We start from the raw sequence: 15,817 nt of genomic DNA, 5'->3' as shown, positions 1-15,817 counted from the left end.
TCAAAATGTCAAATTACGGGTAAACAGGCAGCAAACCCAGACATTCATCTTTGTTCCACTCCCAGTAACAGGCTACTGAGGTTTATCTTTCTCACCGGATTTCTGGAAATTAAGACAAATGCACTTCAGGCTCAAGAAAATAATCCTGAGAGGAAAAGCCATGGAGAAAAATAACCATCTAAACCCATAGATAAAAGCAGCTCTTGTGGATTAATGTATCAAGGCTTTTTAGCCCTTGGATTCAGCAACTGACTCCGGGCTCCAGGCACCAATACAAAGAGGCATATCAGTCTCAACCCCAAATTACCAACTCTTGGGTTTCAAGAGGGGTTTAGTGCTGTGTTACAGGTATGTGGAGAAATGGAGCTGCTGCAGGAGCAGGTCTGAGAGCTCTCCTGGTCATGGGGCTGCTCCAGCTCATTTTGTAGATATCCATTCAAGCACCCTGCAGGAGCATCATGGTTTAGGTGAGCTGTGCCACACTGGTAGCTGCTAACGGGACATGTTTGCCTGCTCACATCCTGATCCTCTCTGGCCCAGCCAGCATTTAATTTTGGGCAAGAGACACCTGCTGACCCTGCTGGATGGCAGCCCAGGGCCAGGCTCATCCACCCAGCAAGTGGCAGAGCTGGTGTCCGGGTGGGCAGCATCCTGTTTGGCACCAAGTCTGGCAGACAGGGGAACGGGGGCCAGGGAAAGGGGGCAAACTGGCAAAGCTCTGTCTTACCTCAGCAATGAGGACAACGATGACAGAGTCCTCCTTCTCCTGCTGCGTGAGCTCTGAGATGAGGGAGTTGAGGGTGTCGGTGAGGTAGGAGTGCACCTCCCGCTTCACGCTGGGGATTCCCATCACGACGGACACTGTGCAGGGCCACGGAGAGATTTTAGAGAAGGGGCTGTGTTGGGTGCTTTGCTCTGCTCCCATGACAGCTCACCTGGTCAGTGCTAGGCTCTGCCATTAAAAAGCAGCAGTGACAGCAGGTTGGTGGGCTCCTGGGCTATGCAGAATTCCCACACTGCTGTCCTCACCCAGTGCCAGCCAGCAGCAGCCCAGCGTGCCGGGCTGGCAGGGCACCCGTGGGCAGTCAGGTATGCTCTGCTTTTTCTCCCTGAAAGAATGATCTCTAAGGAAACACTAGAAATCCCTCCCAGGGGCCTTTTCAACTTGTGAACAGCAGCTTGAAGACCACCTCTTGTTCTCCAAACCCCTCCCACAGCCAAAAACACTACAGTTTAGTAGGTGCAAGTCAGGTCTTTGGCGTTGGGTTGGAATTTGGGAGCAGGGGGAATCATCAAGTAACCAAAGTCCTGTTACCATTGGGATTTGTCTCCTTAGTTTGATTACAGTCTCCATGAAGCATCCTACAAACTATGCTTTCATCTGAACCCTTCCAGGCAAAGTCTAGAGCACTCTGGATATGGAAAGCAGCAAACAACATCTGGCAGAAGCATCAAGAACATTTTAGGGCCAGTCAAGAGCACAGACAGCACTCCCCTGTAGAATTGCAGGCGTGACATGGCTCACCCACCCCACATGTCACCAGAACCAAGGAAGCTTGCATGATGCATGCAGCCCTTCCTCCAGTCCTGCTCGTATGTGTGCCACAGCCAGGCCCGGAGGAAAGGGGAGGGACAGGCACCAAGGTGAGGAAGAGCACCAGAAGCAGCACTAATTCCCATTTACCTCCAGTGCGCCCCTGTCCCACATGCACGGCTGGCTGCAGACTGTTCTCCTTTGACAGCAAATGTGGCAAATGATGGAAGATGGTGGGAAGGTGCAGCACATTCTTGTTGGTGATATTCCACAGTTTTAACTTGGTTTCGTCTTAAAAAGGAAAAGGGAATCAATTGCAAGGCACGGTAGGTAGGAAGAGACTGCAAGGCAAAAAGCCTTTTTACAGCAGCCTGGCCACCTGAGACTACTGCTGGGTTATAAAAATCAGGCCAACCTTTAACATGCTACCACAAACCCAATTAAAGTTCAGCAGGAGCCAGGAGGGCCTTAAAGAAGTCCCAAAATATTTGGGAAGGAAAGGGGAGAATGAAGATAAAATGAAGGTCAAATCAGATCTTTCTGCAGAGATCCAATTTTCTTCAACCGAGCAACTTAAAAAAAAACCAACAAAAAAACCCCAAATAAATTGGTGAGGGGTGCTCAGCCAGCCTAACTCCTTCCTCCCCCCTCTCTTTGGATACCCATTTCCCATATGGGTTGAATACAGCCATAGGAAACAGTGTATGACTTGCAAGGGAGAAAAAAAAGCTTGTAAGCAAGCAAATTGGCAAATATCCTTGGCAGAGGCAAATCCGTGTTTAATGATGCTTATGCACCTCTAATTAAACAGGAGTTTAAGAGCTCCCAAGTCTCTCTGAACTCCACAATTTGCTCGCACAGGGGGAGAGAAGAGCAGGTCCTGTCCGCAGCCCTGCGCACACACACACACACCTCTCTACATCCTCAAACAGCTTCAAGAGAGCCCCAGCTCCTCAAGGCCTGTTTATTCACCAGATAAGCTGCTCCAGGTCCGGTTTATGTCCCGCAGGGCTTGCTTCTCCGACAGGGCTCTCTTGATCTCCTCCAGGACCAGGTTGAGCTCCTTGGAGCGCTTCAGGCTCTCCTGCTCGGCCGTGTGCAGCCGGTCCCTGAGCGCCAGGAACTCCCGCTGGTAGATGTCCACAACGTCACCTGAGGATGGAGAAGAGAGAGAAGATTAGTCCTCTGTGCTCAGAAGGGTTTCACTCATACCTCCCTTGCTCCCCAGTCCTTAAATTACGGATTTAGGGAGCTGTGGTCCAGCACACACCTTTGGTGAAAGGGTCGCGGGGAGGGCAGTTTAAGTTCAGAACTACCATAATAAAGCTGCTTCCATTTTTCCTCTTTCAGCTTGGGTTTCTGGGTCATGTAGAAATAGAACCATAGAACAGTTTGGACTGGAAAAGACCTCTAAGATCATTGAGTCCAACCATTAACCCAGCAATGCCATGATCACCACGTTCCCAAATGCCACATCTACACGTCTTTTACATCTCTTCAGGGATGGTGATTCCACCACTTCCCTGGGCAGCTTGTGTGAATGATTGGCAGATTTCTCATGAAGGATTTTTTCCTAATATCCAGTCTATCCTTTTCTTCAGGTTGAGCTTTCTCCAGCCTGTTTGCCCTTCTTTGGACACACAAATACAACCACCTCCTGGAGGATCCCAAGTGATGGAAAGAGAGATGTTGGCAAGGGGGAATGCTGCTCTGCAGTGAGACAAGGGTGCAGGCAGCACCTCCCCCAGCTTTGGAAGAGAACCCCAAATTTTAACAGTCAAAAGAGATTTTGGCACTCTAACCTCTCCAAAACACGTCAGGATAAAGAAAATCATGTGGTAACAGCTGCATGGATGCTTATATGAATTTGGACATCCACCTTTAGAATGCATCATAAATGTATAAAAAATCCCTTCTGCTAGGGTAACAAAGCTTTTTGTTTTGAAACAACATCTTATCCCATGCTCTGTAAACAGAGCAGTAAAACTATCAAGAGCTTTCAGTCAGAACCAACCATACAACAGCTGGGAGTGGAATCAGTGAGCCACTAATGAACTTTCCTGGGACATTTTTTCCCATTATTAATGAAACTGCTCATTAAAAATACACGTTTATCTGTGGTTATTAATTTGTTTTCAGTAAGATTATAACTCACAAGACTATACCCAAAGCAGATTTATCCACTGAATAGTAGACTCTTAACCCAAACACGACTAGGAGAGTTAATGATCAAAAATACTGCACTGGAACTTCACAACACAGGGCTAAATATAAATCAAAGCAATTGAAAAAGATACATTGACTGCATAAAAAAAACCTTCTATTTCGGGGCCCATGAAGAAAAAGCAAAAGGAATTTTGAAAATCAGACATATCCAGCTTCAGCGCACAGAGTTTCCAAGACAACAGTACTTCCCAGTCCAGGTACTGGTAATGCTTTTGCCTAGAAAAAGTTTCCTCTATTCAGTCTTTCCCCAAAAAAAACCTCCTTAAAGACTCACTGCTCCAGCACAAGGGACCCCCCCAAGGCAGTCTGGCTCCCATTAACCTTTTGACATTATTTTCAAAGCCACGGCACACGGGGAGGGAGCAGAGGAAGTTACACCCATTTGATGACTCTGTCCATCTGACAACACGTTATTCAGAGAAATTCAAAGAGAGACATAAACAAGACCAGTCCTTCCTTTTTCCTGTGCAGTGCTGCTCGCTTTCCACTCCCATCGAAAAAACATTTTCAAATATGCAGAAAAACAAGTTAACACCCAGCTTTGAGAGCTGCCACAGGAATTCTCAGGAGGATATCAGGCTCTAAAAACTCATCCCACGATCAGTGAGACCTTTACCTGCTGCTGCCTCTCAGACATAAAAATACAGCTACATTCAGCTTCCCAATGCTCCACATTATAGCTTTTCCTACTTGTATCTTTTACTGGCTGCATCTGGGAACACCAGCAAGGAACAAGTCTCACTTTCTGTTTTTGCACAACATGATGGCTTGTGCAAGGCTGGAAGCATTTGGCTCTTGGCATCCTGGGGTGTTACTATCCTGTGGATGCTATCAAAGCCAAATCACAGCTAAAGGCTGCCATTAGATCTTGTTCTGCAATACCTGGAGCAGAGTAAAGGCGAGGCTTTGCACTTAATGGCTTTTTCCAGAGCACTGCACTTCATTTGTGTCAGATTTAGAAGGGAAATGTCACTGATTATTCAGTCACTAATGACCTGCCTGCCGAAGCCAAGAGCTGTACTTTCCTTAGACTGCAATGGTGATGTGCAGTCAACCATTTGCTGCTTTTCTGGTTAATGGTTGGAAGTGAAATTGTATTTGCTTCCAGCTCTCCTGTCATATGATGTCTTTGTAGGCTTTCCATTCTTTAATTAAAATTTCATTAAATTTAAAAGCTGATCGATCGTGACTGGTTCTGATGACAGCCTGAACAATCCTAGACAAAGCCCGAGATGGGTGTACAGTTTCCCATGAATTTCCAGTAATTTTGCACTTGTTGGCCTGCAATGACACATGGCTGCAGATCTGTGTCCTCACAAAAACCCTCACCTCTCAACCAGGGAGGGCTCTGAAAACCCACGAAGGGCAGCAGAGGATAAGGAGAGGGGATTGGCTCCCATCTCTACAAGCAAGGTTGGACACAGAAGTGATTTGCTGCTAATTAGGCTGAACAAATTTTTCAGCTAGTGTCAGTTCAGCACAGACCCTTTACATACCTTTCGAGCCAGCAGCACGCCCTATCTACATATTTATTGTATTCCCTCCCAGCACAAGATAACAGAGCTCTTAAAATATCCCTAGACTCAAGCACTGAAGGACAAAAACTAGCTATGTCTAAAAAAAAAAAAAAAAAAAAAAAAGACAGCTTTTTTTTGAGAGATAACACATTGCTTTGGGCTTAAAATATACTGGTTTAAGAAAGAAAGTAAGTCAGCCTTAGGTGACAGGCTGCAGGACTGACCTGGGAGACCAAAACCTCTCAAACTTGCAGCACACATGTGCAAAGAACTCATTTCTCACCTTGCCAGGGCCCATATTTGCACTCAATGGTTTCTCACAATCTGTTTTTAGAAGCAGGCTGGCTGTGAGGCTCCAAGAGGGAATCAGGCATCCTCATACAAGAGCCAGTGCTCAGCAGGGCAGGGAGGCAGCGCTGGGCACAGCTGAGTGCCAGTCACCATCTGTCCATGCCATGCCCACTGCAGCAGCTCTGAGAGAGGATCCCTGGAGGGGGGAGCAGCCCCAGGCTGAGGGACAGCGGCCACAGAAGTGTCTGGCTGAGCATCACTCACTGACCAGTGTCCCCCACATCCCTCTCCCGTGCCCAGACACAGCTGCCAGGCTTTGTGTTTTAGCTGAGAGACCTGGGCTGGGTTTGCTGAGCAACACAAACCACAGGGGAAGCAAAAGCAGGGATGGCTTGAACAGTCCTTTTCAGGAGTTAGACTTTGATGATCCTAGTGGGTGCTTTCCAAGCCAGAACATTCTGTGACTTCTCAGCAGCTGGGATGCAGCAGCCTGCAAGGGATGGGCACAGGCTGGTGGGGATTAGGGGCTGCTCCCCCAGAGCTGAGCTCCTGCAGCCTCCCCAAAGGATTTACCCATCAAAGACAGCAACCCCTCAATAAAAAGGATTTCTCCATTATGGAGAATTCTGTGTCTTCATTCTTATTCAAGTGATTCTTAAGTGCAAACTGTGTTTGCTAACAGACGTGAGGGCTGGGACAACTGCATCCACATCCATTTTCAGTTTCTGAGTGAAAGCAAAATAATCTGATTCTAAAGCAGAAGACAGAAACAAAATCAGACCAGTGGCAATAAAACCCCCACCCTGAAATTGAAATCTCACACAGTCATCCATACACACACACAAACACATATAAATACATATACATATATATACATATATATATATACACACACATACACACACATGTACTATCACACACAGAGTCAGGAATGTTATAATTCCATATTTTGCATTCGTCTTTCCAATCACACTCCAACCTCCCAGAGAGTCTGCAGTGCATTTTAAACATGTCCATATTTCAGTTCCAATTACTTTTGGTTTTGTTCACTGCTGATAACCTCTCCCAGCAGAGTGGACCCGTGGCTAACGCCAGAGATTTCCCTCCAACTCAATCTTTTCAAAAGCAAACACACAGTCTTTGCTAGCTGGACTTGCTTCTCATTAGGAAGACTTTCAAGAGACTTGGTTTAAAAACTAAAAACAACTCTCAAACCTCTAAACTGTTTATCTCTACAAAATCTTAGCTTCTAGAGCATAACTGCACCTTTTGACCGCTGTTGCAGGAATTCCCAAAGCCAAAAGAGCAAGAAGTGCAGTTCCTTTACAATGTAAATGAAGTTGGAGCAGAAAATTCATCTGCCTACAGAAAACATCTCTGTAATGACTGTTCTCCCTCATTTTATTTAAAGCACCCCTTTAAGAAATAAATGTTTCCCCCTCTAGGACTTGCAAGGGCCTGGGGGGACTGCAGAGCACACAAACAACCCTCTCCATCCTGGAGCATCTGTGTTATCCAAAAATGCTAACAGGCAAGAACAGGAACCAGGCTGGAGAGCCACTGTCCCCACCCCAGCCAGGCACCCACCCATGCTGGCCCCAGCTGCCTCCAGCCCCAGCTATTCCCAGCAGCTCCTGCAGTTAGATGATGATTAGGGAATTTTATTTTATTTTATTTTTACGTTTTGATGTTTAATGATTTATATAATGCTGGCACGGCTCCACGCATTACACTCTAGATTGCCCTGATTGAATCGCAACATTCATTAGGTCTTTTGCTAACAGAATTCCACTGGACCATTAAAATGGAGAGAAGGAGTTACTGTGCCGTATCCGTGAATTAAATTCTGCTTGTGACATGCACAGAAGGAACAGTCCTGCTTGACATGGAAATCTGGTGGCTGGTGCAGCACACAGGTGTGAGGCACTTTGCACACAGGCACACAGCAGCAACCCCACAATAACCTATTTATACCATTAAAAGCAAAATGTTGCCCTTTGCTTATCTGGCTTTAAAAAGTAGAAACCAGCTCTAGAGACTCACTATGAACAAATCCCCAAATCATCCCTCAAAAAACCACTGCAAAGGGATTCTTTAAGTAGCAGTCAGAAAGGATAGTCTGGCATCCAAAATATCCAAATATCAGCCCCTCCTCATCCCCCCACCAAAGGCAGGATGATGATTGAGGTCTTTTCCTTCAGATCTAAAGAAATACAAACAGTGCTCCTGTGAGATGAGAAAGCTGAGAGACACATCACCTTCCCTTCTGTGAGCCAGCAGGTCATTGCTCCCAGTTTCAGACTCATCTTTTAGAAACATAAATATTTTGGCAGAGTGGGATATATGCAGCCACTGAGAACCTGATTTGCATTAAGGATCTGAGCACCAAGACATGCCGAGCAACAATTCAAACACTGTCAAGGATAGAGTTTGGGGAGTGGGTGGTATCTGGCAGGGTGGACTCCCAAAAGGCTCCAGCAGTTGCAATTACCCTGTTGGGGGCTGATTCATCTGCACAGAAAGTCTGTTTCAGCAGTGCCATCACCACACAGCAAACACGGATGCTCTATTCAGTAAACATTATGCGACATTTAATTCTCCACTGTGTCCCAAACCACCTGGATACTCAGTCAAAGCAGACATTTTCTAGCTGCTGCTTTTAAGTACACCCCAAGAATCTTAAGGTTTTTTTACATAATTTTTTAAAGAAAAAAAAAATTTAAAGCAAAAAAAGATTTAAAAGAAACTTTTTCAAGTTTATAAAATTATATTATGTTGTAATTTGTGGTTACCACCAAGGTAAAAAGTAACATGGAAAGTAGAATCTTTAGTACTACTCGAAAGCTGATGATTTTTGGGAAAATAGCTACAGGTGTGAAGAGCTTCAGGCAGGACAGGGACTAGGGAAGGAGAGGGTGGTACGTGGGTTTCCCAGCTCAAAGCAATCGGGCTGGATTAGGTGGTGCTGGCACTGGCACTTACAGGGAGCCCAGTCACCAGAGCCATGGAATGGTTTGGGTTGGAAGGAATTTTAAAGCTCATCTCATTCCAGTCCCCTGCCATGGGCAGGGACACTTTCCACTAGACCAGGCTGCTCCAAGGCCCATCCAACCTGGCCTCAGATGCTGCCAGGGATCCAGGGGCATAATGGCACTGGTGGTGAAAAGAGCTGTCAAAAACCAGCTATCATTTAGCTCCTTGTGTTCATCCTCTGCTCTTATTTACTCTTTATTTCAGTTCAGTCAGTACCTATAGTATGTGCTATCCTGCACTGGGGCTGAATAATGTATTTTGATGCCTCCCACCCTGATGCACCCCTCAGTGCCATCACTCTGCTCCAACTTGGAGCCTGTGCTCAAGAACTGTCCTGAGCAAATGGAGAGCTGTTCTGGAGCACCAGAGTCTACAGCATCTTAGAAAAACCAGTGCCCACCCTCCACTCCCAGCAAAAGGCACTGGTTGCCCAGGTGGGTGATGGCAGCAGGAAAGATCCCCCCAGTCAGTGGAGGCTCCTGTGCTGCCCCTGGGTTGGCTGCTGGGTTTGAGCATCCCACAGCATCCGTCTCACACTGAGAGAACTCATCAGCCAGGGCAAGAGGCTTATTAAAAGACAACCTGTCTGAAAAAATGATCCTCAAATAAAGCAAGAGCTTTCCCCAGCTCCAGTCTGGTGTTGTTTTCTTTAATATGGCCATTTAATAAGAGCCTGTGGTATATTTAACAGCATTTCAACCTTCAGCAGCTCCGTGTAATGAGATAGAAATGCAATGCATCTCTCCACTGACGGTTCCTCCCCAGGGAACACAGGCACCTTTAAGTCACCATTTCTTTTAGCAGCAGTAGGTGTTGATCATATTTCTGTTGTGCATCTCCTTGCTGGAGTTTAATGTTGTCTCAGCACATACGTCATCAGAAGGAGAGAGGAAAATTCATATCCCCTGTGCCTTGTTATTCCAAAGTATGAGCTACTGTTTGCATTGGAGCATCACTTCAGGCAACACACACACAGATATTTCAAAAAATAAGCTTTTTGTTTTGCTTCTAAAGTCCTAAGTAGTAAGTTTTCAGAGATGGGATGAGTAGATTTCCCATTATGGGGATGCTGAAACACAACACAGATGGTGAGCATTCCAATTCCCCATTCCAAGGAGGACAGCAAGTCACAGGGGCGCCTGTGCCCAAATCCAAAGGCTCCCCAGGGGGGATGCAGGCACCAAAGCGCTGATGTAGAAACTCAGGAATTAGGAATGTAAACAGCAATACCCATCACCTCTGCCTAAAATGCCTTGGATCAGGGCAGAGGAGGCAGCAGAAGCTGTCAGACTGCTCCTGGGTACCTGCAGAGCAGGTTTGGGATCTCTTTCTGCAGCAGCTCCGTGGGTGAATCACAGTTAAGGATACAAAGGGCTCCTGAATCCCCTGGGCTTCACCTGCCAAACAAAAGCACTGGCAGGAGAGGAAATTCCCCGCAGGTATAAACCACCATCAGCTTCTGACAAAGGAACCAGTCCTTCTGATTTGTCCTGGGGTTCTATCAACCCATTCAAGGGATTTATGAGATGAAGAAATCAGATGGCAATTCATTTTGCTGCAAAAAGCTAAGGAGGAAAGGGGAAGAGGGCAAATGCTGCCATTGATCTAAAGAGAAAAAAGATGGCATTAAACAGTGAATTTTCATCACAGCAAAAGGTTAACTATCCAGAGGAAGCCATAAGGATTGGTATTAAACTCACCAGCTAATAGATTTAGTGGGGATCTGGGGAAGGAGACGAATTTGTGAAGTAGCCAAATACAGAGTGGACATGGAGATAAGCTCATCAAAGCCAGAAAAGGAGCAAATCATCGGGAGAAAAGTCAACCAAATGGCAAAGTGACACCAAAACAGATAGATGCAATTTAACTGGAGGGGGGGATCAAGGTATTTTTCACATGGTTCTTAATTAGCAATATTAACTAGGGATGAAGCCACAGCATCAATGTCTGCAGCCCAATCTGCAGCAATCCAGGGAAAAAAGGGGGGATAGGGAGGGAGGCAAACAAGATGTTAGTGTGGTTAGTGCACAGGATGGGGAATAATAGTATGAAGATTATAACATTATTAAAATGATGCTGCCTAATCCCACAATAGTTTTCACCTCATCTGAAAAAGAGTATTAATACAGACTTAAAAGGGGCTTTTGAGAGGGTGATAAGAATGATCAAAGGCCTGGGAAAAAATCCTGCTCTGTGAGGAAAGAAAAAATATATGACATAATTCATTTTAGGATGAGCATGATAATAGGTCTTATGATGAAAAGCATAAATAATAGAGTGATATAATGAAAATATACCATAGGCTTCCATTCTCCCTGTTTCAAAACATAGCACGAAGTAACCATTTCATTCAAATATTAATTTCAAACTGAAAAGGAAATGTGTTGCACAGACAAAGTGTATTATTTCTCTGAATTCACTAAGGAATTTAAACAATATCAAAGAGCTGGAAGGTGCTGAGCCCAAGGTCAGGTAAAATACTGCCCTGCCAGTGGTCCCTGGTCTCAGCTGGGTTGGGAGCCCCCTTTTCTCCCCTTTTCCTTGGGAGAAAGATCATGCATTTCTATGTCTCTCCTCACAACCTAATTAGGAACACTGAAGCTTTTGTCTTCAAAGCAAAGCTAATTCATTAGCAATCTAATTATTTACCTGTGTAGCACCAATACAGCTTTCGAAGCATTTTTCTCTCAAATGGAATGTGAAGGCTTTGTACTTGGTGGGTTTTTTAATAGCCTTTATTTGACTGGGGAATAAAAACATGCTGAAAGTGAACAAAATAAAGCATTATAGAAATCATGAGTCATTAAACCTCGAAATAATTGCAGCTCGACAGGATTTTTAAGTGAGGACATTACAGCCAAACCTGGGTGAGGAGTGGAAAGGAATGGGGGGAAAAGGGGAGTGGGAAAAGCTGGGAGCTTGTACATGTGGCCAGTCCCACCAAGCAAACCTGTGTATGGTTTCAAAGGAGATGCATTTGCCTGATGCACTTTCCTCACGTGGCATGGGCATGGAAAATGCTCTTGGATGCTCCTAAGGGCAGCAGGAACAGCCTGGCAGTGGAGAGGGTGTCATTCTCCTGCTCTGAACATGAACATGCAGGAACCTGCAGCAGCCCCAGCATCCCTGGGGTCCAGGCACAGCTCTGGGCACTTACCATGCCATGGGCCATGTCACTTGTCATGCTGGACTGTGAACCATCACAATGCAGGAAGAGCCCAAACTGGATTTGCTTGGCTCTCACCAAACCCTCCAGACTGCATTTCTCTCCCTTTCACCTTGTTCTCACAACAAGCAGCAAAGCCAGTGAGTAAAATCTGATGAACCAAAACAGCCCCAAAGGAACAGCTGATGGCTGGAGCTGCAGGACCATGTCCCCACTGGTGCTGGCAAGACCCAGCTCTGGAGCTTTACAGAAGCAGAAAACCCTGAGGCAGAGCAAATGCCTTGCAGTCCAACAGGAAAACCCTTTCTATTATAACCTAATTAAGTTAATAGTGAAACAGAGACCTTGTTCCACAAAAACCCATAGCCCCCACGGATCCTGCTCTGTGCTTAGTGCTAATGGCTCCCAAGTCCATCCAAAAGGAATCCCTCCAAGAAGGGAAGTCAATCCTTGCAAAGGTCACTGTGTTAATCATCACACCCTTTCTCTAGCAGCAGCTGTTGGTAATTGCCTGTGAAGGAGTCGAAATGAAAGTCTTGTTAATCTTTCTCCCAACATTACTAAAATCAAACATCATCATTATCTCCCCCACAAATGACCCTGAGCCACCAGCACTTTGCAGCTGATGGACAAGCTCAGCCCATCTCAGGAGAGATGTGGCACTGACCGGTGGAAAAAGCAGCTCCACTTTAAGAATTGAAGGTGAATTTATTGATTAGCAGCAGTAAGTGCTGGTGCCTTGTATTTCCCCACCTCCTGTACAATCGACCAGTGCACTCATCATTCCACTAAAGTTACCACCAGACTCAGAGCAGCCGAGATCCTGGAACAGTGGGAATTTGTTTAATCAATAACATATGAAGCTTTTGGCAGGGCTGAGTGTATGAAAGAATTTTACAACAGTGAAATAAAGTATTGCTGTGTTATAAATCAGAGAACACATATGGAAAAGTTAGTGATGTACTAAGAGGGATATCAAGGAAATCACAGAAGTTCTGGCTGGAGTTCCTGGCTCCGCTGATGTTAACAGCTGAGAACTTCAATGCAAGTCAGGTTTGAGCTCTTTTTCCAAAAGAGTAACTCATTTGCAATGCATGTGACTGTACTCCAGTGAGTGAAAGGATATTGAGAGCACTCCCCTCACTCCGCTGTTTATGTAAATTGTACATCTTGTCTACCTGCAGATCCACAGCCACCACCACATTCCAATTTCCCGATTGTACCAACGCTTGATCAGCTGCATGACCATGCTGTTGGGTAGAGCAGATTTTAAAATCACCACATACTGATCACAGGATGAGCTGATCTAAATTGCATTTTGTTTTAGTAGTCTCAAATAATTTGCAGAATGCTCAAAATAAAATGCATGCAGAACCTTTTAAAAATTACTCAGCATTAATATTTGAAATATTTATCCCCTGGGGTGCAGACTTGTAACATGAGCACTTAATGGGGTACATTTTCTTTTCTCCAGAGAAAAAACAAGACATTGCCACAAAATAGCACACTTAGGCCAACTATAGCTGTTGATGCTATCTGAGGGCTCTTGTTTCATTTTATATGGTAGGATAGTTCCTGGGAAGAAAAACATATCATTAAAAGAGTGGGAAGACCCACTTCTCCCTTTTGTCATTCACCAGCCAAGAAAACATGAGAAAGGGTTATCAAATAATGTCGACACCATCTTCCACAAAGCCAGACCAGCTGCTTTAGAATGCATAAAACCCGCCGTTATTTCTTCCTCTTACAGAAAACACATCACTGGAAGTACAGAATTCCCCCAATAGCAGCCTGAAGTAAATTAACTTTTCGCTATTTCACAGTGCAGGGACTAACCCAGAACCAGGCAGCCCTGGCTCCACACCCCACAACAGCCCAGCTGCAGAGCTGCCTGCCAGCCCATGCCAGCAGCAGCAGCAGCATTATTCCAGCAGATCAGCTCTGCTGAGAGGCAACACAGATGCTGGTGATGGCACAGCACAAGGTGGGGGTTGCAGGACATTTCAAGGGTAGAAAATAAACAGCTGGAGGGGAGGAGGATGCTGACTACACGGGTGTCCTACTGCTAAGACCTTTGGTTGCTTATTAAATGATGCCTGAAAGCCTCTCAACAAGCTGCTGCTCTGCAATGTTATTGGCATCTCCCTCTCCCCTGTGCCGAGCTCCAGGCAATTTCTAAAGTCACGAGTGGCTCGCGGCGAGCCAGGAGTGCCAGAATGTGCAGGGTGCTCCCTGAACCTCCTCAGAGGGCACCAAAACCCAGTCAGCCCCACAGTCCCATGGCCTGAGCCAGATGGAAAATTTAGCATCCTTGCTGCAGGCTTAATTTAGGGTCAGATCATCCTGCTGACCGAGCCAGTCATACAAAGAAGCACATGGGAACCAGGATGCCCTTTTGGACAACAGCCCGAAAGGAGAACAGTTTAAATGTCTGTGAAACCACATCCCTGGAGGTTTTGCTTTCTTGCAATGTCAGGTTTACCTAAAGGCTTAAAGGCAGTGAGTGCACTGAGCCTTGCAGCCTGCTGCTCACCACCTCCAAAAATAGGTGTGATTCCGGGAGCCTGGACCACAGGACCGTGGTATTTCTGCTTAATTTCACAACCATTCCTAAAGTGCTGCTGAGTCCTGGTAGAAGACACTTCACACTCCGTGTGAGCAAAGGCACGCTGCTCACACCTCACATTCCCTTCGAACACGTCTATTTAAATGGATTTGGCTTTTCAGTATTTCACACACCTTCACTGGTGCCACCCATAAGGTAACCTAATTGCTATGGGCTGCTGCGGACCAGTTTTCCAGCCATTCCACCCCGAGGGAAACTTTGTTACAGAAATTTGACGTGTTCAGGTGCTGCAAGAGAATGCAAAATGGGCTGCCAGAAGCTGTGCCCAGCAACCAGCGCTAAGAGCCCACAGGGAGAGTTTTCCGTGATGAAACAGTTGCATCTCTCGCAGCCCAGAAAGCACCAGTGCAGCCGCACATCCTCCCAGCAGCGTGCCAAGGATCACATCGGATCGGGCTGCCAGCTCAGGGAGGTGTGAGGGAAGGACCAGAGAGGGCACAGAGGGCTGGAGAGGCCACGGCTGCCCAGCAAAGGCACGGAAGGGAGAGGGCTTTTGCACAAGAATCACCCCAGCAAAACTGAGCAAAGCCACAGTTGGTACTGAAGGAGTTAAATGCAGAAATCACCGCAAACTACACCAGGAGGGACTGCAGGGCGTGACCCGATGCAATCCGCCTGTCCCAGGGGTGTCAGGAGATCAAAACTCAGGGAAAATCCCACCACGGGGGAGCCGGGCTCAGCAGGCACAGGGAAAACAGGAGAACCACGGAACCTGCCCTGGTACCTGCAGCACCACCATGGAGAGCAACAACTGAGCCTTTGCGGCCTCTCTACAAAGAGGTTTATTGGACTTCAGTGTCCAGGGAGGTAATTTCTGTACTGAGGTGCTTCAGGCACCCCTGGTGCACTCAGAACAGTCTCTGAAGGGCCATGGAGGCTGCTCAGCACCTCCTGGAATGCCTGGCTGGTATATCCATCAAGCAAATCACCCTGGGTGAGTCCCCAGTTAATAACCTGTCCTCACAGCCAGCTTCCCAATGCTTCCTGCACACAGATCAGCTTTGTTACCCAGGATCACCGCTGTGCATGGCTGAGAAAAATCTAATCCAATTTCTTTCTTCTTTAGGAATAAAACATCAAGCACAGGCAGCCAGTCAGATACAGCAGCAATGTGGAAGCGTGGCAGCACAGCTGTGTTATCATTGCCAGCAAAACCATGGCTGAGGGAGCCGTGGAGATGGGGGAGCTCCAGCGCTGGCAGGGGCTGGGAGGAGTGGTTCAAGACACACAGCCTCTTATGGTTGTGTTTAGTTTTATGACCACGGAAAACCCCAAAATGTGCAAACTATAACATCATGACTTTGCATGTAGGAATTCATGACTACAAAGACAATCCTACAAGGTTCCCATGGCCATGTCCAAAGCCTGGTGAGAGCAGGGGCATTCTGACAGCCTTATAAATCCATACACTGGAACAAATATCA

At 46.3% G+C, this 15,817-nt stretch overlaps 1 protein-coding gene across 1 annotated transcript in view; it reads right to left on the bottom strand.

Annotated features, from left to right (window-relative positions):
• Positions 1–15,817, bottom strand: part of MGAT4B (alpha-1,3-mannosyl-glycoprotein 4-beta-N-acetylglucosaminyltransferase B) — a 50,679-nt gene that overhangs the window by 12,907 nt on the left and 21,955 nt on the right. Inside the window, exons 2-4 of the mRNA XM_064388376.1 lie at positions 2,507–2,686; positions 1,685–1,825; positions 728–861 (exon numbers count right to left, since the gene is read on the bottom strand). Of these exons, the coding sequence (XP_064244446.1) occupies positions 728–861; positions 1,685–1,825; positions 2,507–2,686 (455 nt within the window). The remainder of the gene's footprint in view (positions 1–727; positions 862–1,684; positions 1,826–2,506; positions 2,687–15,817) is intronic.

Source organism: Passer domesticus, chromosome 13 (assembly GCF_036417665.1).
Source record: "Passer domesticus isolate bPasDom1 chromosome 13, bPasDom1.hap1, whole genome shotgun sequence".
NCBI classification, from domain to species: domain Eukaryota; kingdom Metazoa; phylum Chordata; class Aves; order Passeriformes; family Passeridae; genus Passer; species Passer domesticus.
Note: the sequence above shows the minus strand (reverse complement) of the source record. Positions and strands in the feature narration are given on the sequence as shown.